Source organism: Vespa mandarinia, chromosome 25 (genome assembly GCF_050613455.1).
Source record: "Vespa mandarinia isolate Hongniang chromosome 25, ASM5061345v1, whole genome shotgun sequence".
Lineage (NCBI taxonomy): Eukaryota > Metazoa > Arthropoda > Insecta > Hymenoptera > Vespidae > Vespa > Vespa mandarinia.
The window spans coordinates 2190795-2215652 of record NC_140834.1 but is presented as its reverse complement, the minus strand read 5'-3'; the positions used below and the strand labels follow the sequence as shown (position 1 = coordinate 2215652).

At 22.6% G+C, this 24858-nt stretch overlaps 3 protein-coding genes across 3 annotated transcripts; all 3 read right to left on the bottom strand.

Annotated features, from left to right (window-relative positions):
- Positions 1-608: 608 nt before the first annotated feature.
- On the bottom strand, positions 609-7989 carry LOC118450637 (odorant receptor 85b-like). Its single transcript, XM_035886506.2, has 7 exons — positions 7960-7989; positions 5250-5697; positions 3439-3724; positions 2335-2434; positions 1122-1232; positions 885-1040; positions 609-747 (listed from the first exon to the last, which is right to left on the bottom strand). The coding sequence occupies exons 1-7, from the start codon at positions 7978-7980 to the stop codon at positions 697-699; spliced, it is 1173 nt and encodes a 390-aa protein (XP_035742399.2). The 5' UTR covers positions 7981-7989; the 3' UTR covers positions 609-696.
- A 2946-nt stretch (positions 7990-10935) lies between these two features.
- On the bottom strand, positions 10936-17408 carry LOC118450638 (odorant receptor 82a-like). Its single transcript, XM_085664119.1, has 7 exons — positions 17382-17408; positions 14782-15229; positions 13551-13836; positions 12568-12667; positions 12332-12442; positions 11114-11269; positions 10936-11027 (listed from the first exon to the last, which is right to left on the bottom strand). The coding sequence occupies exons 1-7, from the start codon at positions 17397-17399 to the stop codon at positions 10977-10979; spliced, it is 1170 nt and encodes a 389-aa protein (XP_085520245.1). The 5' UTR covers positions 17400-17408; the 3' UTR covers positions 10936-10976.
- A 1430-nt stretch (positions 17409-18838) lies between these two features.
- Positions 18839-23974, bottom strand: LOC118446672 (odorant receptor 4-like). The gene is made up of 7 exons (XM_085664118.1): positions 23941-23974; positions 22216-22663; positions 21164-21449; positions 20347-20446; positions 20139-20249; positions 19019-19174; positions 18839-18934 (listed from the first exon to the last, which is right to left on the bottom strand). The coding sequence occupies exons 1-7, from the start codon at positions 23956-23958 to the stop codon at positions 18884-18886; spliced, it is 1170 nt and encodes a 389-aa protein (XP_085520244.1). The 5' UTR covers positions 23959-23974; the 3' UTR covers positions 18839-18883.
- Between the last annotated feature and the right edge of the window lie 884 nt (positions 23975-24858).

Here is a 24858-nt window from a genome sequence, read left to right as displayed (position 1 = left end):
ATATTAACATAACATGTAAGATTTACTGGAAAGCTCATTTTGGTTTTTATGTAAGTAAAAAAAAAAAAAAAAAAAGAAAAATTTGAAACGTTTTTGCCAATACCAAATTTTGTTATCGTATATGTACGTAATTTATCAAGAAAACAATAATAACGAAAGATAAAGAAAATTGAAAAACAAATTGAGTCCATATGTATTTTCAACTTTGAAAATATTAATCACTTACGTTTGAATTTACATATTATTAATAACAATAATATAATAATAAATTAATAATAATTATTATTTTAATTATATTAATAAATTTTATTATCTTCATTATTATTATTATTTTTATCCAATCACATTTACGTGTGACAATAAATAAGATCAAAGATAATTGACCTTCTTTTATTTATTAAAAGTATCAAACAATTGGTATATCCGTCAAAATTCTTTGAACATTTGAATACCAATTTTGTTTATAAAGGAAAAAATTGATGAGATTTGTTCGACCGTTTTAAAATTGTATTTATATATTTTATAACGTCGATACAATTCAACGATGTATAAATAATATGTTTATCTTCGTACGAAGGAGGTCGATATAAAGTAAAAAAAAAAAAAATAATAAACAAACAAACAAATAAATAAAATAAAATAAAATAAAATAAAATAAAATTTGTTACTATTTAATCGATCTTACTTTAATTCCATTTACAAAAATGTTCGTAGTACCGATAAATATCCCATCGAAGTTTTCACGATCTGCAAATATTAAAAAATGGAAATTATGATAATAATGAAAAATAACAATTGTATCGTTGTTTCAAAATAAAAAAAAAACAGAAAAAAAAGAAAAAACAGAAAAAGAAAAAAACCAAAATCTTTCAAAGTATACTTACGTCTGTGAAAATGGTCAAAGATAAGACGACAAATTTGCCAGATGTTAAAAATTGAGGCTTTTTCGTTCTTATCATACAAATAAGAATAAATTTCGAGTCCATTGCCGATAAATTATACCAGTCATAATTGTAAATGGCATTACCAAAATTGGTACTCTAATTGAATAAAACAAATGACATTAATAAGATAATTGATATTTCAATTAAGATATTATTAAGATAAATCGTTTTATTTACTTCCTGAATAAGACATTCGCCAATGTAACAATAAATGAAAAGTGTGCTTATCACGCAAAATCCATATAAAATGAACAAAACCAATGCTATATTATCTTTCGTTTCTTTACTCTAAAAATTGAAAATAAGAAAAAGCATTGATTAGTTGTTATCATGTAAATTAAGGACGTACATGATACCTTTTCAATAGAAAACATAATCAATTTTTTGTTTTCTTCTTTTTGTTTTTCTATATCCTTTCAATACATACAGTTAGTAATAATGATCGGTTAAAATTTTGGATTACAAAATTCTCAAAAATGATTCATTAAGAGTATACACAAAGATAATTGTTATCTGTTTATCAATCTAAACTTCGACATGCATTGTTTTCTTTTTTTTTTTTTTTATTAATTGTAACCTAAAAAACTGCAACGTCTGTATTCAAAATTTCATGAAAATTATTCAATCGAGAAATTTCAAAATCGTCGTTCATTATCTGCATCATTAAATTTAGGATTTCTTGTCGACTCGATATTTTTTACGAAGTACTCCTTTTTTTTTTTTTTTTTTTTTTTCTTTAAATAAGAACAAAAGTGCGATGCTGTCGACAAATAGAAAAATAATATAAACGTTCATTATTTTGTATAAAAATTTAATTTTCAAAATTCGATTCAAACAGATACGCGTTTTACTCTTATATTTTAAGAATTATATTATGTTGGAAACTATGAAACGGGCCTTTTTGTTTAGTTATTTATTTTCATTCAATGCCCGTTTCATAGTTTCCAACCAAATATATAAGTATTAGGTTGGAAATTATGAAACGGGTATTTTTGTTTACTTATTTATTTTCATTCAACGCTCGTTTCATAGTTTCCAACCTAATACATGCACAAATTATTATCTTTTTATTTTAATTAATGATCACTGAAATTATCATAAGTAATGCATTTTTGCAATATATCCCTTCCCAACGTACGTTTATCCATCATTTTTCATTATTCTTGATTAAAGAAATTATCAATTTAATCTATAACGTTAGTCCTATTATGTAAAGAAAATATTTATTTTAATAAATTATGCAGATATGTAAAGATGAAAAATTTGCAAAATATATTACAAAAATATATTCGTTCTTTTTTTATTTTTTTTTTTCTTTTTTTTGCTCTAATGTTATGTACGTCCTCATGATGATAAAGGAAAAAAGAAAATTATTCGCTCTTATGTGTACCATTAGTAAGTGATAGCCGGAAATACAAAGATGTATGGTGGTACCTAATAGTTGTTGCATAATCACGATATTAAAATTATCTTCCAATCTTTCCGTCAACCTGAAATATTTCATGTAAAAATTAGAAATTAAATATTACGATAGAGTTCCGTATAATATTTTGTCTTTTAAACGATTTGAAAACATTTGGAAAAAAATAAAACAATCATTACGATATCATTCATACAGAAATGTGTATTTCTTTGTTTATATATATGTTTTTTTTTGCCGATATATTTTATGAAACGTAGCAGATTAAAATTAATAAATATATGATCAAATGATATTATTATATAATATATATGTATATATTAATTATAAATATATCATTACGATGTCATTCATACTGAAATATATATTTCTTTGTTTATATATTTGTTTTTTTTTGCCGATATATTTTATGACACGTAACAGCTTAAAATTAATAAACATATGATCCAATAATATTATTATATAATATATATGTATATATTAATTATTAATATATCATTACGATGTCATTCATACTGAAATATATATTTCTTTGTTTATATATTTGTTTTTTTTTGCCGATATATTTTATGACACGTAACAGGTTAAAATTAATAAATATATGATTCAATAATATTATTATATAATATATATGTATATATTAATTATGAATATATCATTACGTTATCATTCATACAGAAATATATATTTTTTTGTTTATATATTTGTTTCTTTTTCTTTTTTTTTACTGATATATTTTATGACACGTAACAGGTTAAAATTAATAAATACGTGATCAAATGATATTATTATATAATATATATGTATATATTAATTATTAATATATCATTACGATGTCATTCATACTGAAATATATATTTCTTTGTTTATATATTTGTTTTTTTTTGCCGATATATTTTATGACACGTAGCAGATTAAAATTAATAAATATATGATCAAATGATATTATTGTATAATATATTTGTATATATTAATTATTAATATTTATTAATATATATATTAAATATTTTTATATAATCAAATGTATGGTTTATCTTATATTAAATATTTTTATATAATCAAGTGATAGTTTACCTTATCAATCGATAATGTCGTAATACAAGTTTTTTTATACCCTCGTGATAATTTTCCGAATTATTTAATATATCATTCATCTTATGCGACAATATGGCGAATTGTGCGACAATTTGTGTGGACAAATTGACGAACATACAATCAAATCCTACATAACCAAATATGATAGACGGTATGATCATTGTCTGATAAGCACATACCAATGCATAAATCCTATTATCATTCAAATCGATGATTACTAATACTTTATAAGGCAATTGATTACCCATGGAATTATTCTGCTTTGCTGTAAAATAGAAACGAACCAAATGAACAAAATATATTTTTAAGAAATAATTAAAATATATAATTAAAATATATTCATATTGAGTTAATGTCCGATATAATGATACGTCATATTGTTCGTGAAATATTACAGGATACTCATAATTAATCGATTAATTTAAAATTAGACACAGAGAGATAGATACAAATTTTATTATATTTTTTTTTTTTTTTTTTTTTTTCTTTTTAGTATTATATTATCTAATCAATCGTGCATTTGTCATCTCTTTCATAATTTTTCAAATACTATACATCCACGTTCATAAAAATATACATCCACTGTATAGATAATAATCACTGACATTTAGAGATTTTTTATTTCGTTTTTTTTTCTTTTTTTTTTTTTTACAGAATGTTCCATAGATCTAAACAAATAATAATCAAAAAATAATGTAATATCGAATGAATGTCGATGAATTTCGATAAAACTTTCTACCTAAGTCGATTTATTATTTTCTCAGTTCGTTTTTTTTAATCGGCTGGATGGATTTTTAGTGCCGTACCAATGTCGGCCATTTTTTTCAACAATTTTTTAAGTAATCTTTTCAATTGTGAATAATAAATATCAACGACAATTGATTATGGCAATACAAATTAAATTATGCCATTGCAGTACGTGCAATCAGACCTAATTTAAATGTGAATATAGCTTGTTGATTTTGAAGATCATTGATTAGTATTGTTACAAGTTCCTATATAGCACTCATTTCTCATCCTTCGAATCGATTATGCTAATGGATCATCTTGTTGTCTGATCAATAACAATGTACAAATAACTTTCTCGTTGATTTTCTGATTTTATAAAAGGTTTTTTTTTTCTTTTTTGCATTGTTGACTATCCCAAATGTGTCAGCTGTTCTGCGTACTATTAATTTTGAATTCAACTCAAACAATTACGATAATTATTTGAAAACAATATTATTGAATTCTTCAGATCGTTCAAGTGGACGATCATGTTCAACAAATCTAAATGAATGACTGATCAAATTTTTGTGAACCAACTTTTGCACTTACTGACATTTATTTATCACAATATTTAATGTTGTTGCGTTAAATCCTAATCGAAAATGTAACAAAATACAATGATGCATGATTACTTTCGAAGCTTGTTAGTATACCTATTATTTTTTTTTTTTTTTTTTTTTTTGGAATAATAGAAACCTTTTTGTTCGTTTGTTCATTTACTTCTTTATGATATATAAAATAATAAAATGTACGTTTACATATCGAAGCTATACGTCGAATTGAATTTAATTTACTTAATTATGAATATTAAAAAAGATTATTGATTTAAATGTGCGAATTTAATTATTGTAAATATTTTTGCATTTGTATTTGTCACATCGATTAATTTAATAATAAATAAATAATGAAATAAATAAATAGATAAACAAATAGTAATAAAAGGCGTAAAATTATAATAATGGCATAGAATAAGAAGAAAAAGAAAAAAAGAAAAAAAAAAAAAAGAAAAAGAATTGAATTACCAATTTGAAGTCCAATCTTAAGTCCATTCACGTAATACAATAATATGGCAAGAGTCATTGAAATGACAGCTGTTAGTATAAAACGTGGTGGTAATTTAGTATATTTGTAGAATATCTCTTTCTCGTCCTTACTCTCGTATTTTTCAGACAATGAGTCCTCTTTGACATCCATCAATAATTTACCCAATGATTTTCTATTGATTCTAATGGTTGTTATCTTCGTAAGTGTCATCGATAGTATAATATTTTCCGATATATTCGATACGACGTTGTCGACAGTTTTTGGAAAATAAATCAAATGTGCTAATGTTAAGGAACAATGAATCGAAAGATATATAAAGAAGAAGAGAAAAATTGGATCATAGATCTTCAATGGCCAAACTCCCACGCATTTTAAAAGCTTTGTATTCCAATTGTATGCTCTTATAACATTGGCAATTCCTATTTCCTATAATGAAAAAATTAAATTGTTTAATTTGCTAAATTATTTTATTACTGTTTCATTACGATTTTAATTGTATTTCATTATAATTATTATTATTATATATACATTTATGTATAATTAATATATTAATATATTAATATATATATATATATATGTAGTATAAATATAATTATATGTTAATTATAAATATAATGTATATATATAATTAATATTATAATATAAATGCATATATATAGATTATTGTTGTAAATATATATATTTATTTGTTCATGGTATTTCATTTATATATATATTTATATATATATATATATATATATATACGTTCATAATAATATCTTTATTGTTATTATATTAATATATCAATATTTACATATATATAATTATAAATATAATTATATATACACATATATGTATATATATATATATATATATATATATATATATATATATATATATGTATAATTATACATGCATATTGTGCGTATGTATATATTTATATAAATTATAAACATAATTATATCTATTACATTATAATATATATATATTTATATTTTTAATTATAATATATTATTATATTATAATTATAGTAAATTTTATATAATTATATTTATAATAATAATATATAATTATATTATAATTATAATATATAATTAAATTATAATTATAATAAATTTTATATAATTATATTTATAATATTAATATGTTATTATATTATACTTATAATAAATTATATATAATTATACACTTTTATTGTATATAAATATATATATATATATATATATATATATATACATATATATATTTTATTATAAATATAATTATCAATTTTTATATATATAATTAATATAATTAATATAAGTATTTACTTATACAAATTATTTGTATAGATTATTTATATGCATATTATTTTTCTTGTATAATAATAATAATAATAATAATAATAATAATAATAATAATAATAATAATAATAATAATAATATATATAATTATTTCAAAATTAAACATTGAAACTTAATGTTTTAATATGTGAATATTGAAAAATAATATTTGAATATCACAAATAAAAATTATACATATTGATATTGATACATATAAACACACACACACACATATATAAATATATAAAAATATGTGCCACTTTATCATTCTATATATTCATTCTTTATTATATTATACCGGATGTTCAAAATAAAACGTTATAAATTTTTTGTTTCGTCAATGAATATATTTGAAAAAAATTGTTCAGATTAAAAATTGTCAGAGAATGAATAGAATAATATTATACTATTCATTATTTTCATATATTATAAATTTTTGAAATCAATTTAAGCTTAACTTTACTTTTCTTAAATGCGAGCCTTTATTTTTTTTATAATAAAAACTTATTATTCGTTAACAATAAGATGAAAACAAAAAAGAATAAATAAATTATGAATGTAATATTTTTTTTTTTTTTTTTTATCGAAAAACAAAGTCGACCTTCAGATAGCGTTAAAACTTTCAATTAAATATAAAAACAAGAAATATCATAATATTTCTCCTATTTAAATCAAATGACACTTGTTAGAACAATTTTTTTCAAAAATGTCGCGTTTTCGAGATAAAGATTTTTTAACGCATTGTTTTGAACACCCGATATATTGTCCATTAGAAATTTCACAGGACGATTATTCACCGATTGAAATGTATATATAATTATTAGACCTCATCGGTTCATATTTTTCATTATATTCACGTGCGTATATTAACATAAAAATTTCATTCCTTCGAAACTTTTATTCGTAAAATCAAATAATTCCTTACGATCAAAAAAATCAAACATCAAAGATAGAAAGCATGACGATACAATTGTAGAATAGAATAAAAAAAAAAGAAAAAAAGAAAGAAATGAAAAAAATACCAAGCGAAACGTCACAGAATTCTCCGCGAAGTATAAGAATGTAAAGAATAAAAAAGTCAATAATATCTGTACGCTTATAAATGAAATTGCAATTACAAGAGAAATACACGTATAATAAAGAAATATTTGCAAATAAAATTTCACAAAAATAATTTCCAGTTGAGAATAAACATTGAACACATAGATCGATGGAAAATCATTTCCTATCATTACATAGGATATCCATGGCACTTATTGGTGTCGTATATACGATCGTCGTATATTCGACATGAGACTCGTTTTACGGTTAGAAAAAAAAAGAGAGAGAGAGATAAAAAAAAGAAACAAAAAATAAAAACAAAATCAAACCATGCATTTTATCTTACTTCTATCCTATCCTTTCCCATTTTATCCCTTCGAAGGTTCGCGACAGACTGACGGTAAAGCGAACGAACGTCCTCCCTGGTAAACTTTGTTTGATAAATCCTTTAGATTCGCGTGCAAAAGGGATTGATTGAATAGTTAATCTCAAATATACGAAAATAGTATTGAGAAAGAACTTGTCTTTCAATCCCTTCTAACAATGAGTTCAATCATTTCGTCGTTACGATCATCGATTATGTAAAATGGATAGGATGGGTGGTGGTGAAGCACCCTTCGACTCTCTCTCTCTCTCTCTCTCTCTCTCTCTCTCTCTCTCTGTCTCTCTCTCTTTCTCTCTCTCCCACTCCCTCTCTTTCTCTGTTTCGAGTACGTATAAAAAGCTTGAACTCACCCCTTCGGTTAGTCTCGTAAAACATGTCACCACATTTTTATAACCCTCGTCGAAAAACTTTGTCGAAACTCTATTTATCGGTCATTGAGATTATTCTCTTTTTTCTTTTTTTCTTTTTACTTTTTTTTTTTCTATTTTTGGAAAAAAGATTGAAAACGATCATGGTTTTCTAGAAGAAAAGAAATAACCGGTTTATTCATTCAACCCTGGTATACTCTTTCATTCGGTCATTGGTCATAGTTCGAAGTTTATCAGATTACATCTATTATCTTATAGTTTCTATAACACTACTACTTATCCCCACCCTTATCTTCTTCTCTTTACGTTCGTTCTTTCATCACCTTCAGTTCTATGTGATACAGTTAACGAGAAAAGACATTGATCGTTAAGGTTAGAAAAAAGTTTTGATGATTTACCAAAAAAAAAAAAAAAAAAAAAAAAATTTGTTTCTTCTTTCTTGACGATACATATAATAAAAATTTTCGAATACTTCATGGGATAAATTATTATTGACGTTATCTTTCCATAGAAATTTTCACGTTATTAGAATACTTGGGGTGGGGGTGGAAAGTTTATGTAAGCTCGTATGTGTTTTCTAAACAACGAAAGGAATACTTTTGTTTTTAGTTTTTTTTTTTATTATTATCAGTTTGTCATTATTTTCAATATATGATTATTGGTCGAATTAAAGAGAACCTTGTTTAATTTTTTTTTTTTTTTTTTTTTTTATAAATCCTTCAAGAAGGTTAAACTTTTTTCTTTAATCTGATAGAATGTTTTAAGTATTTAACTTGGCAAATTAAAATTGAATGTCATTCAATTATTATTTTTTATTTATTATTTAATTGTTCATTTATATATCGATAATATATATGTATATATTGATTAAAAATAATTTACACGCACACACGTGCACACGCACAAACACACACATATATATGTATATATAATATTGTATATGTATATCTATATGAATATTATTATTAAAATTTTCAATTAATTATCAGTAAATGATTATTTCGAATTGCTATTGTCAAAAAACTATTGTTCCTTCGTGACACTTGTTTCAATCATTTATATGCTCACTTATGCATTTATTTATTTTTCATTTATCATTTTATTATCTAATAATTATTTAAATTATATATTTAATAATTTAATTATGTATCGATCAAAAAAAAAAAAAAAAAAAAAAAAGAAAAGAGAAAGAAATTAGATATTTTTTTTTCTTCGAAATTTTTTAAATTATCCAGAAAACAAACAAATATTTGTTATGAACGCTATCGTAACATTTCGATTCTAATTTTTATATAAAATATTTCAGATTGATGGGAATATTCAAAAATAAATTCAACATTGCGATCATGAAGCATCAGCTATTACCTTCCTAATTCCGGTTACATTTTATGGTAAATATACAAACGAATAATTTCTTTTTCGTTTTCTTTTCTTTTTTCTTTTTTCTTTTTTCTTTTTTTTTGCATTTTAAGAACGTACATAATTTCTTCGTGAAACAAAAGAAATACTTTTTTTAATATTTACTCATCTTCTTTTCTTTTACAAATTGGCTTATTAATTTTTCTTTGTATGAAAGGACTTAAATTAAAGATTAAATTAATTAATTTTTTAAATTAAAAATAATCACAAATTGACAAGTATTGATAATAAATATATACAAAAGTTTGTAATTTTTTATTTACGATAATTTCCACGACGATCGATTAAACTAAAATGAAAATAATTCATTTTTAAAAAATAACACCAACAACGAATTCTTGAAATTATATAAAAATAGCAAATGTTTATATATATTTTCTTTTTTTACTGCTCATCGAAAAAGAGAACACTTTCGTTTCTGATTAAAAAAAAAAAGAAAGAAAAAAAGAAGAAAAAACAACACTTCGGAAAGAAAATCAAATTGACAGGAAATTTTAAATTTAATGCAAATAATGATCGAAAAATTTGTAATCAATCATTTCAGTGATTTATAAGAATTTTTTCGTACAGATTTCAATTTTTTTCCGAATTGATTTTTATCGAATGAATTCTCATAGAATTTATTTCTACTTTACCGACGGATCGACGTTACTCGTTAATTTATCGTAAATGAGACTTTATGCTTCACGTTACATTTTTCGTCTATTGGTTATAAATTTTCGATTATCAATATATTTTTTTTCTTTTTTCATTACTAACAAATTTTACTTATATACTTGTAGATATTATTACTGTGGAAATGCATTAAAATAAAATACTATTGAAAAGGGAAAGGAAGAATTATGATGATGGAACTCCGCCATTGTTATTCCGCCATATTTTATAACCAGAAGGTTTAAATGTATATATATGAAATTATAGAATTTCATAAAATATAGAAAAAAAATCCATTTTTTGGTTTCTTGATAGATCCTTGAATGGAAATTTTGTATTTAGTAATAATTGATAAGCAGACCAAGGCAAATAAAAGTAATCTTTATAAATTATTTGAATCATATGTATATATATATATATATAATTTTTTTTTTTTTATATTAATAAGAGAATCAATTTTAGAAAGATATTTAATTATAATGAGATATGAAAGTGATCTTAATAATATATGGACGAAATAGGATAAGAAGGATGTCTTCATAGAAGTGTTCGTAGTACTGACAGATATCCCATCGTAGTTTTGAGAATCTATTAAAAACAAATTAACGATTAACACATTGTAATATTAATTTAAATGTAAATTGTGGAATTTTTTTTTTTTTTTGAATACTTACGTCGGTAAAGGAGGCCAATGATAGGACGAAGAATTTACCGGAAGTAAGCTGTTGTGGTTTTTTCATTCGCAACATACAAATGTTAACCATTTTTAAGTTCATTGGTGACACGTTATACCACTCGTAACGATAAAATGCATTGCTCAGGTTTGAACTCTAAATTTTTCAAATAATTACAATGATTATTATAAATATAAAGTGATTGATATATCACACATAGTATCTTATCGAATTTGATCGCAATAAATTTGTTTTCGTTTTCTTTCTTTCAAATTATTATAGATTACTTTCATATAGTTCGTAAATATTTTTGTTAATAAAAACAAATCATATTCTGTTTGATCAAATTTCTGACTTGATTAAATGAAAATATTTTTATCATATATCGTAAGGATACATTGTAAAATTTCAAAATAAAAGGAAATACGAAATTATTATTTTTTTTTTTCTTTTTTTTTTTTTTTTCATAAAATTATTCTAAAGACACTTTATCGAATGTTTTAATTGAGATTTTATTAATTTTTAGAAAATAATTTTTCTTTTTTTTTTTTTTTTTTTTTTTTTTTTACAGTAAATGAACCATTGAATATTTTCGATTTGAAAATTACTCCGATCTGATGATTCGTTTAAAAAAATATTACAAATAAAAGTTTGTACGCATTTGAAAGGATAAAGTGATATAATCAAAATGAGACACACCGTATACGAAAAATAATATGTATAAAAATATTTATATGTCAATTTAATAAATCATTTCAATTTGTTTTCTATTTAATATTTCAAGAAAGATTTATCAATTGATTTTATATCATGAAATACTTAATTAATAATATCACTTGATGTATTCAAAAAAAAAAAAAAAAAGAAAAAAAAATAATTAATAATTATTAATATTAAGTGAAATATTGAACGATTTTAAATATATCTAATATTATATTTTCATTAAATTTCATTAAAGTAAGAAAATAAAAATCACACATTTGTTACTGAATCATTATACTTTATAAAAATGATTCCTATATTATTATTTTTTTTTTTCTTTTATTCATTTCTTTTGTAAAATCAAATAAATATCAATTAATAACAATAAGAAATTTTACGCGAATGAATATATTTATTAGAAATTAAAATATTGTTAATAATAATTGAACAATTTTATTAACAATCAAATTAAATAAGATTAAATGAGATGTATTTCGTGAATTAATTTTCGATTACTTCTTGAATAAGACACTCGCCGATGTAACAATAAGTAAACAATGTACTTAGGACGCCAAAAGCATACGAATAGAATAAGATCAATGTTATTCCTTCTTTGCTTACTGTACTCTGGAAGAAAATTGTAAACATTAGAAAAAAGAAAAAAAAAAAGAAAAAAAAAAGGAAACGAAATATCAAAAATATTCAGTTACATTAATTTCGATTAAACACATCGTATGATGTATATACATTACCAGAAGTGTATTGTAACCAGATATACAAAGTTGTAACGTTGTTCCCATCAATTGTTGCAATATTATTACATTAAAATTATCTTCCAAACTTTCTGCCTGCCTGAAAAAGAAACAAAAAAAAAAAAAATAAAAAAAAAAAACAAAAAAAAATGTCCAATAAAATATATAAGATTTTAAGATAATAGTCGTAATGTGATATAATAAAATATAAAAAAAAAAAATAATTATTCATACATTCGTTAATGAGATTATAATTATTTGTCCAGGTAGATCTTTTTCTTTTTTTTCTTTTTTTTTTTTTTTTTTTTTTTTTTTTTCTTATAAAATTAATTGTCACGTTAAAATCGTACAAAAAAGTAATCTAATATATTTGTTAAAAATAATGTGTAACGTTAATTATTTATATCAGTATATATTTTGTTGGATAAACAAATGCGTCTTTTTCTTGTTTTTGAAAAAGAAAAAAAAAAAAAAAGGAAAAACATTTCAATTGTCGAAATATTAATTTCGATTACGTAAAAAATATATATCATACAAAAGTTACTGATATTTTTGCACGTGCGATATGTCATCGTTATAAAAAAAAAAAAAAAAAAAAGAAAAAATTGTTTCTATTACAAAAAACAAAAAAAAAAAAAAGAGGGAAAAGCAAATTTGACTGATAAAAAAAAAAAAAACGTACTTGAAAAAAATTTACACCTTTGTAAAGAAATTACAATTGTCACGATATTACACCATTAAAAATCTAATAAATCACATTCGAAGAATTTTCAATAGAAAAATTTTGTCCACGTGTTTATAGAAGTAACAATTTGAAAATTACATCCTATCGAATATCGCTTTATAACATCGACTGCATTTCATTTATTGAATTGCATCGAGTTCGCCAAAAAAAAAAAAAAAAATAAAAAAAAAAAAAAAACAAAAAAAAGAAACGAAAAATATTTAATTATTATCGAGAAAATGTTCACCTTGATTTTTACCTTATCAATTTGTAATGTTGAAAAACAAGTTTCCTTATGTTACGTTGAAAGCCATTAGAGTCGTCGAGAATTTCTCTGATAGTGCAACTGAGAATTCCAAATTGTGCAGTAATATGAAATGCAAGATTGGTAAACAAACAATCGAATCCAACGAAGCCTAATGTAATACACGGTATCACCAACATCTGATAAATGCAGAGACAAATATAGATCCTAATATCGCGTATATCAATAATGGTTCGTGTTTTGTATGGTAGTTTGTAACTCAATGATGAATTTCTTATTGCTGTAACGAATAAAATATAATATAATAATAATAATAATAATAATAATAATAATAATAATAATAATAATAATAATAATAATAATAATTTATATAAAATATGTATAAAATAATTTTTAAATAATACACGTATGATTTAATATAATAATATATATGAATTTCATACATTGAATATAGAAAATAAAATTAAGATAAATTAGATGGAATAATTGTCATTGGAATATTTCGATTCGATTTAAATGATAATATTTGACATTTTGATTATTTATCAAATTATATATTATTATTTGTTATTTATTATTTTTTTGTTATTAATTATTATTATTTTTTTTCTTTCGTTTATTCTTTTTTCTTTTCTTCCTTATTATCGTTATCGTAAATTAATTTTAAACTTCTTCTTTTTTCCAATTAAAAATTCATTATTATAGTTAATATACTTAGTATTCATTACTATAGTTAGTATACTTATTGTTGGATAGTTTCGTTTGTTTCTTTTTTTCTTTTCTTTTTTTTTTTCATTTTTTTTATTGAATATTAAGATTGTTTTCATTTGAAGGATATCGATTGACTTGAGTGATAATTGATTAAAATCATCGAAATAATTAATCAAAAAAAAAAAAAGAAAAAAAAAAGTTGAAAGAATACAAAATTCCAGAGAAAAAAATATTAAAGTCATTAAACTTCCGGTTCTAACAATCGAAAATCCGATCATTTTATTTTACATTATTAAAATATTTTTTTTCCCACGTGAAAACATGAAACATTGCATTACATGAATATAATATATAAATTTCTTTTTTTCTCATTTCGTTTGCTCAAAACTAAGATAATATTCAAAAATGTTTCATAATTTTTGTAAACAATTTGTACACGCATATAATTGGATAAAAGTGTAATTAATTTAATAATAAATTATCTCTTGTATAAATTTGACAGAACGATTATTACCCATTCGGACGTTAGGCATCAATTCTTGGATGTAATAAAATGCACCGGCAATAGTCATCGTTGGTACTGCTACTAAAAAATAATATTTCGCCAATTTGGTATATTTCATGAAAATGAATCTCTTCTCGAACGTATTGTAATTGTCAACGATAAAATTATTTTGTATTTCGACGAGTAAACGTTTTAATGATCGTCTGTTCATCCAGCACATTGTTATTTTCGTTAGCGTCATTAGGAGTAATACGTTTTCAGTGAAAATTGCCATGTTAACTTCGAAATTGTGTTTACAATGTGTCAATTCGGCAAATGTCAATGAACAATGTAAGAAAAGATAAATAAAGAAAAAGAGAAAAAGGGCATTAGAAATTTCAAGAGGCCAAATTCCAACGTATTTCAGTAATAATCTGTTCCATAGTAATGACTTCTTTGCCTCGGTTACGTCGATTATCTGTAATAATAATAATAAATATATTTATATATATATATATATATATATGTAAAAATTAGTAAATACTTGAAAAAGATATAATAAATTATTAGAAATGAAATAAAGAACATAATTCAGTAACTATAGACTAAAAAAAAATTATATAATGTTATTTTGTATAAATATATATATATATACAAATTAGTAAATACTTGAGAAAGATATAATAAATTATTAGAAATGAAATAAAGAACATTATTAAGTAACTATAGTCCAAAAAAGAAATTATATAATGTTATTTGAATGATTCCCTTAATACGATAAAATCGAGTAAAGTTGATTGCCTGTAATAATAATAATAATAATAATAATAATAATAATAATAATAATAATAATAATAATAATAATAATAAATAAATAAATAAATATATATATATAAAAATTAGTAAATACTTGAAAAAGTTATAATAAATTATTAGAAATGAAATAAAGAACATTATTCAGTAACTATAGTCTAAAAAAAAATTATATAATGTTATTTTAATGATTTCCTTAATACGATAAAATCGAATAAAGTCCATTGTCTGTAATAATAATAATAATAATAATAATAATAATAATAATAATAATAATAATAATAATAATAATAGTAATAATAATAATAATAACAAAAATAATAATAATAATAATGATAATGATAATAATAATAATAATAATGATAATGATAATAATAATAATAATAATAATAATAATAATAATAAATAAATAAATATATATATATATATATAAATTAGTAAATACTTGAAAAAGTTATAATAAATTATTAGAAATGAAATAAAGAATATTATTTAGTAACTATAGTCTAAAAAAAAAGATCATATAATGTTATCTTAATGATTTCGTTAATACGATAAAATCGATAGGTGATTGTAATAAATAAATAAAAAAAGAAAAAATTGCTTTATTAATATTTATAATATATATTTGTAAATTTTCAAAAGAACAATGTAATGTTTTTCTTTTTCTTCTTAAAGGAAAATTTTTAAAAATTCTTTTAAATATAAATCTTATAAAGATGCTTTCTAACAGACAAAATTATTTAGAATGATACGAATGATATCATTGATTTGAAAAAATCGATAACTTTAATAATAATTAATATATTAAATTTTCATTTAAGATATTTTAATTCTTTTCCTCTCTAAAAAATATCTATATCAAAAATATTTATTGTATATTGTATATTAATCTTGTTCTTCAATTTTCATTTCCTCGGGTTATATAGAATAAATAATTTAAATAAAAAGAATAATGAAGAAAAAGAAAATAAATATTAATAAAAAAGAAAAAAAGCAAATATATAATCATTACAATTTAATGTATAAAAAATCAAGTATATTATTAAGAAAAAGCAATGAGAAAAAAATCAAAGAAAAAAATTATTGCTTTTGTAATTATTACGTTTCTTTTTTTCCTTATATTAATAATATGAAAAAAATATATAAAAAACATAAAAAAAAAATATAAAGAAATAACACTTGTAATTGTATTTGTGTATCATACATTAATTGTATATAATATGTAATTAATTATTATATCTAATTGTCACTTCAGAGTTATAAATATAAAAAATATAAAAAAAAATATAAAAAAATTTTTAAAAATTTTGCACTAATTATACAAATAAATAAGAAATCAAACAATCGAGATCAATAATTTGAAGATAAAGTTCAACATTGCTATGTGAAAAAAAAAAAGAAAAAGAAAAAAGAAATTGTCGTGAACAAATTTATTAATCAGGAAAAAAGAAAGAAAATGCTATACGTATGGCAATCTAAAAAAAAAAAAAAAAAAAAAAAAAGGCAATACAATATAACACTCAAATCAATAACAAGATCAATTCTAATTGAATATAATTTATTATCGTCTAAAAAAAGAGATAAAAAAAAAATATTATGAAATTAATTTCTTTTCAACGTCATTATATTAATAATAAAAATCCATATAATAATTTGACTAATAAAATGAAAAATAAAAAAAGAAAAAGAAGTAAATAAAATGCAAAAAAAAAAAGACACGAATAATACATAGACAATATGTACGTGCGATTTCAAATTAACATACTAAAAAAAAATGTTATAGTATAATGGGGAAAAATTATTATTCGTCTTACTTCTATTTTTGTTTCCATCTTATTGCTTTGAAGGTTCACAACTGACTGACAGGAAAACGATCGATCAACCTCCGTTGTAAACTCCTCTTTGAAAAAAAAAAAGAGAAAAAAAAGATGAAAGAGTTGCAAATGCACGTTTGAATTATATAATCAGAAAGGAGAGAGAAAAAATTGAAGAAAGTTTATCCGTGACATTAGACGGGGGTAAAAAAACGTATTAGAAAATTGATCGAATAACTGTATCTCCGTTGAAACAGAGCTTGACTACCTAAAGATAAAATATTAATTGAACTTTAGCCGATGTACGTTGGAAAACATTTAGTGACTACCTCGATAAAAAAAAAAAAAGAGAGAAGAAAAAAAGAAAACTATTGCTACAACTCTCATTCGTACAGTTTCTCTTCTTTTCTTTTTCTTTTTTTTTTCCTTCTTTCTTTTCTTTTTCCTACGCCGGTTCATTCGCTCGTAAAAGGGGGGGGGTTGTTGATATCGTCCTGGCGAAAGAAAGTTTCACGTAAAGTAACTTTTCCATTGGGGTGTTAGGGTGACAACGATAAAGACCTACCACCGAGTTTACCCCTTTTTTCAAATAAGTTATATCCGGTTTCCTGGTTATATTCAAAGTTTTTATTTCTATGATGTTCGTCATAAGGATAGTATCGAATGAAATAACTATAACGATCTACTTAACGTTGCTTCATTGTGATTATTAGGCAAATGTTAATTGTACGTTGTAAAGTGCGTACGATTGAATGGCATTCATTCGAATTAATTGATAAGAAAACTATCGATGTGAAAAAGTTTGAAAATATTCATACATTTTCAACGTCTATAACCTATCTTCTTCTATATATCTCTCGATTGTCATAACTTCATGGTGAACTTTGTCCTGCGATAATTACGTGCATTTTAATCACCATAACACACGTCAAGATTGTAATCAATTATCGACAATGAATGGAATACGTTCTTATATTCGAATTGAAGTAGAAAAATCAATAGAAGTACTAACAATACTATTCGTCGATATATTCAATCGTATATACATCTTATTTATTGAATATCGAGTGAGTAGAATAATTTATATTATTTTTTCTTAGATTAAGATTTTATTATATTAAGATTTTAAATATAATAAAAATATGAACATGTATTTTTATAATCTATATATACATATATTATATTTAGTACGACATATACGAGAAGATTTTCGGTTGAGATTTCATGACTGACGTAAAGTTAAAAAATTTTTTCTATTATTAAATAATGCACGTTAATTTATATTAATATTCGCCGCGGAAAAAAATGATGTTAGATTAACGCAAAAAAAGAAAGTATGAAGAAAATATGGAACGGATATTTGTCTTTCTATTTTTTGGTTTTTTTTTTTTCTTATTAAAAATTGTACAACTGACTTAGAACGATGTTTAATTATTATATTATTATGAAAGTTAAAAGTGTTCTCTTTAATAAGTGGATCTAAATAGAATACAAAAAAATCTTCATAGAAGTGTTCGCAGTAGTGACAGATATCCCATCGTAGTTTTGAGAATCTATAAAACATTTTAACAAATAATATAATTTAACGTTAACTTAAGTATAGATAGAAAAATATTTGTTTTTTCTTAAATACTTACGTCGGTAAAAGAGGTCAATGATAGGACGAAAAATTTACCGGAAGTTAATTGTTCTGGTCTTTTCATTCGCAACATACAAATTATTACCATTTTTAAATTCATTGGTGAAATGTTATACCACTCGTAACGATAAATTGCGTTGCTCAGGTTCAAACTCTAAATTTTTAAAAATAATTTCAATGGTTAATAAATATCGAAGGATTGAGTATATTACAGAGTGTCTTATTTAATTTGATCGCAATAAATTTGTTCTTTTTTTTTTCAAATATTATAGGGTACTCTCGTATGTCGTAAATATGATTTAATAAATACAAATCATGTTTAGTTCGACTCAAGTATCTGATGTATCCGAAAAAAAATATTTTTGTTGTCATATATTGTGTAACAACATTTGAAAAATTTCAAAAAGAAAAGAAAAGAAATTATTGTTTATAAAAATTAATCTATTTGTTTCATTTATAGTAAATAAATTTTCGTCAAATAGATTGATGTTAAAATAAAAAACTACAAATAACTGAATCAATTACATATTGAATGTACAAATTCTAAAGGATATAACAATACATATCCAATATCACTGGATCTATAAAAGAAATGTTTCAAATAAAATTTTCTACGTTTTGGAAGAGAAATGTGATTTTGTTATAATCAGGCATCCTCTATATAAATATAACAATTAATATATATTAATAAATCATTTTAATCACTTAATTTAATTTACGTAATACTTAATCTTTCAGAAATGATTAATAAATTTATTTAAAAATATAACAAACCTTGCATTATAAATATATAATAAATAATATTACTTATTGTAGCAAACTAATTAATATTAATTATCATTACGAAATTAAATATTTAACGATCTTAAATATAACAATTGTAATACTCATTTATTAATTAAACTTTATTCAGTTCTGAAATAAAAATTATAGATTTATTAATAAACTTCTTTCTTTCGATTCTTTTGCGAAATCAAATAAAAATAATTTAATTATAATAATAGAATTACGAATGAACAATTATCACGCAATATAATATTTTTAATAACAATCGAAATATTTTATTGACAATCAAATAATATAAGACACCCTGCATGTAATTAAATAATATCAATTACTTCTTGAATAAGACACTCGCCGATGTAACAATAAAGAAACAATGTACTCAATGTGCTCAAAGCATAAAAGCAGAATATGATTAACGTTAATGTTTCTTTGCTTACAGAGTCCTAAAATAAAATTGTAAAGATTAGAAATAAAATTAAATAGATAAATGAAAGATGTTCGTTACATTAAATGCATTAACATATTATATGTAATACGTACCAAAATTGTATTGTAAGCAGATGAACAAAGTTGAAACGTTGTGCCCATTAATTGTTGCAATATTATTATATTAAAATTATCTTCCAAAGTTTTCGCTTGTCTAAAAAAATGTCAAATAACATATACATAAATACATATATATATATATATAAGACATTTATTTAATATGATAATGAATTTAATATGATATATCAAATATAAAAAATATTTGTTACAAAGATCTTAATCTTTCTTTATATATTTTTTTTTCTTCGTACGTAATGAACGGTCACGTTAAAACTATACGAAAGAAAAAACAAATACATTTCTAAAAAATAATATGTAACATTAATTATTTATATCAGTACTTTATTCATTGGAAATCAAATCCATAATTTACCTTTTTTTTTTTCTTTCTTTAATACATTTTAATTATCATTCATTTGGATCTCGAAAAGAAAATTTCAGAATGAAGTTACTTGTTTCCATTTCATGTGGAACATATCGTTATAAAAAAAAAAGACAGCAAATTTCTGTATAAAAGAACAAAAAAAAATAGCTAAGTCGATTTTTTGAATAATGACATTGCAAATTTATTCCAAATAAAGTTACCACAATCGACATGACATTTCATCAACGAAATCGAATAATAGGAACGTTCGAAAATAGTTTTTAATCGTAAATGGCTTTGTGATTAATGAAAAAAAAATTTTGTAAATTCCATACCATCAATCATTCCGTTATAAAATAATCTAGATAACAATTATTGCATTTTATTGAAAATGAAAAAAAAAAATTCATTATATTAAAGAAAATTACATTATCAATTAATATTTACCTTATCAATACGTAATGTCGAAGTAAAAGTTCCTTTATATTATATTGAAAAGTGTTAGAGTCGTCGAGAATTTCTTTGAGCATAGAACTGAGAATTCCAAATTGTGCAGTAATATGAAATGCAAGATTGGCAAACAAACAATCAAATCCGACGAAACCTAGTATAATACTTGGTACTACCAACATCTGATAAATACAGAGAAAAATATAGACCCTAATATCGCGTATATCGACGATGGCTCGTGTTTTGTATGGCAGATTGTAACTCAGTGACGAATTGTTTCTTACTGTAATGAATAAAATATAATATATAATAAAAATATATATGGAAATTATAATAAAATACGATATATTTCTATTATACATGTATGATTTATATAATAATATATATATATATATATTTATAAATTTCAGATGGTGAGTTTAAAAAATGATACTTAGATGAATTAAGAACGATAATTGCGATTAGAATATGTCGATTTTGAATAAAAGAATATATTGGACACTTCGAATATTTATCGAATTAATTAAGCTATTATTATTATTGTTATTGTAAATTAATTTGAAAGATTTTCTTTTTATAACTTAAAGATATAGTAAGTTAGTAATCTTTACTAAGTTACTATACTTATTGTAGCTAGATTTCATATATTTTTCTTTGAACATTTTTTCATTGTACATTTAGGTTGTTTATATTTGATAGGAGTCAATTTATTTGATTGTAAAGTTAATTAAACAATCGTAATTATTATTTCAAAAAGTAGTAAAAAAAATACGACATTCCAAAAAAGATACTAGTGGATTATTAAACTTCCAGTTTGAAGCATAAGTCCGACATAATTTATCAGATTATTAAAATATATTTTTCACACGTAAACATGAAACTTTGCATAATATATATATAAATAAATGTTCTTATTCTTTTCGTTTTTTCCAAACAAAAGAGATATTTAACAACGATGATAATCTTGTGATAACTCTATATACGTAAAAAAATGGATAAAATATTAATTAATAAAATTATCTCTTGTATAAATTAGATAGAACGTTTACCCATTTTTATATTTAGCAACAATGCGTTGAAGTAATAAAAAGCAATGCTAAATGTCATCGTGGTAACCGCTACTAAAACATAATATTTCGCCATTTTGGTATATTTCATAAAAATAAATCTTTTCTCGAACGTATTGTATTTGTCGACGATGAAATTATTTTGTATTTCGATAAGCAAACGTCCTAACGCTTGTCTGTTTTTCCAGCACGTTGTTATTTTAATTAGCGTCATTAGGTGTAGTATGTATTCGCTAAATATTACCATGTAAACATCAAAGTCATGTTTACAACGTGTCAGTTCGGCAAATATCAATGAACAATGTAAAAAAAGATAAATGAAAAAAAAGAGAAAAAGAGCATTAGAAACTTCGAGGGGCCAAATTCCAACGTATTTCAGTAATAATCTGTTCCATATTAATGACTTCTTTGCCTCGGTTAAGTCGATTGCCTGTAAGAATAATAATAAATATATTTATATATGTATATATAAAAATTAGTTAATATTTGAAAAGGATAGAATAAATTATTAGAAATGAAATAAAGAACATTATTTAGTAACTATAGTCTAAAAAAAAAAAATTACATAATGTTATTTTAATGATTTCGTTAATATGAAATAATCTGCAGCTCATAATAATAATTAAATAAAAAAAATAAATTTATTAATATTTCTAATATTTAATTGTAAATTTATATTAAGTGATGATATTATTTTCTCTTTCTTCTACATGATTAAATATACATTATATAATTAATATAAGATACATATACACTTATGCAAGTTTTATCGACTTCACGATTCATTCCTTTTTTATATAATTTGAAAAAGAAAAAATAATTTTGCACATTAGTGTTAAACGATACTTTTCTATAGATTACAATCAAAAAGTTTCTTTTTTTTTATAATCAGTATGATTATTTAGTATTGTAATCACGTCCAAATAATATTCACTAATACATTTTAATTGTTAAAATCTCAACATTTTCTTTCCTGCTACAAATTATATTTCATCGTGTTATATGAAATAATTAATTAAAAAATTTTGAAAAAAAACAAATATTACCAAAAAAAAGAAACGAAAGTAATATATATATGATCATTATAATTTAATGTACCAGAAAAATTACAAATTTATTTTGTAAAAAATATTGTAACACAAAAGCAATAAGAAAAACAAATCAAAAGTAAAATTTATTGCAGAACATTAACAATTATTCTGTCCCTTCTTCTTTCATATTTTAATAATAAAAAATAATAATTTATTTGCAATTAAGAGAAAAATAATTAAGTATCCAAATAATCGAGTACTCTAATTTGAAAATAAATTTCAACTAAGCTTTGGAAAAAAGCAAAAAAAAAAAGATTGTCGTGAAGAAACATATTGATTAGAAAAAAAATTCGATAAATATGACGATCTAAAAAAAAAAGGTGATACAATAACTATGACAAATCAATACGATAAAATTTTATTAAACATTATATAATGAAGCCAGAAGAACGCACAAACGAAAATTCTTCCCAGAAGTAACTTCTTCCCAATGTCACCATATTAGCGATAAAAATCATGAAATAAAAATATTACACTGACTGAAAGAAAAAGAAAAAACAAAATTGAGTGCAAAAAAAATACATAAATTGTATATAAACGATATGTACGTGCAATATCAAAATTTTACACAGCACAGATGTAAGAATGTTACAAAAGAAACTATTATCGGTCTTACTTCTATCTTCGTGCCCATGTTATCCCTTTGAAGGTTCACAACTGACTGACAGGAAAACGATCGATCAACCCCCGTTGTAAACTCCTCTTTGAAAAAAAAGAAAAAAAAATGAAGAAAGAGTTGCAAATGCAGGTTTGAATAATATAATCAGAAAGGAGAGAGGAAAAATTGTAAAAAGTTTGTCCGTGACATTAGACGAGGGTAAAAAAACTTATTAGAAAATTGATCGATTAACTGTATCTTCGTTGAAATAGGGCTTGACTGTCTGAAGATAAAATATTTATTCAACTTTAGCCGATGCACATTGGAAAACATTTAGTGACTACCTCGATAAAAAAAAAAAAGAGAAGAAAAAAAGAAAACTATTGCTACAACTCTCATTCGTACAGTTTCTCTTCTTTTCTTTTTCTTTTTTTTTCCTTCTTTCTTTTCTTTTTCCTACGCCGGTTCATTCGCTCGTAAAAGGGAGGGTTGTTGATATCGTCCTGGCGAAAGAAAGTTTCACGTAAAGTAACTTTTCCATTGCGGTGTTAGGGTGACAACGATAAAGACCCTCCACCGAGTTTACCCCTTTTTTCAAATAAGTTATATCCGGTTTCCTGGTTATATTCAAAGTTTTTATTTCTATGATGTTCGTCATAAGGATAGTATCGAATGAAATAACTATAACGATCTACTTAACGTTGCTTCATTGTGATTATTAGGCAAATGTTAATTGTACGTTGTAAAGTGCGTACGATTGAAAGGAATTCATTCGAATTAATTGATAAGAAAAATTTCGATGAGAGAAAGTTTGAAAATATCCTTACATTTCCAACGTCTATACCCTATCTACTTCTATATATCTTTCAATTGTCATAACTTCATGGTGAACTTTGTCCTACGATAATTACGTGCATTTTACTCACCATAATACGT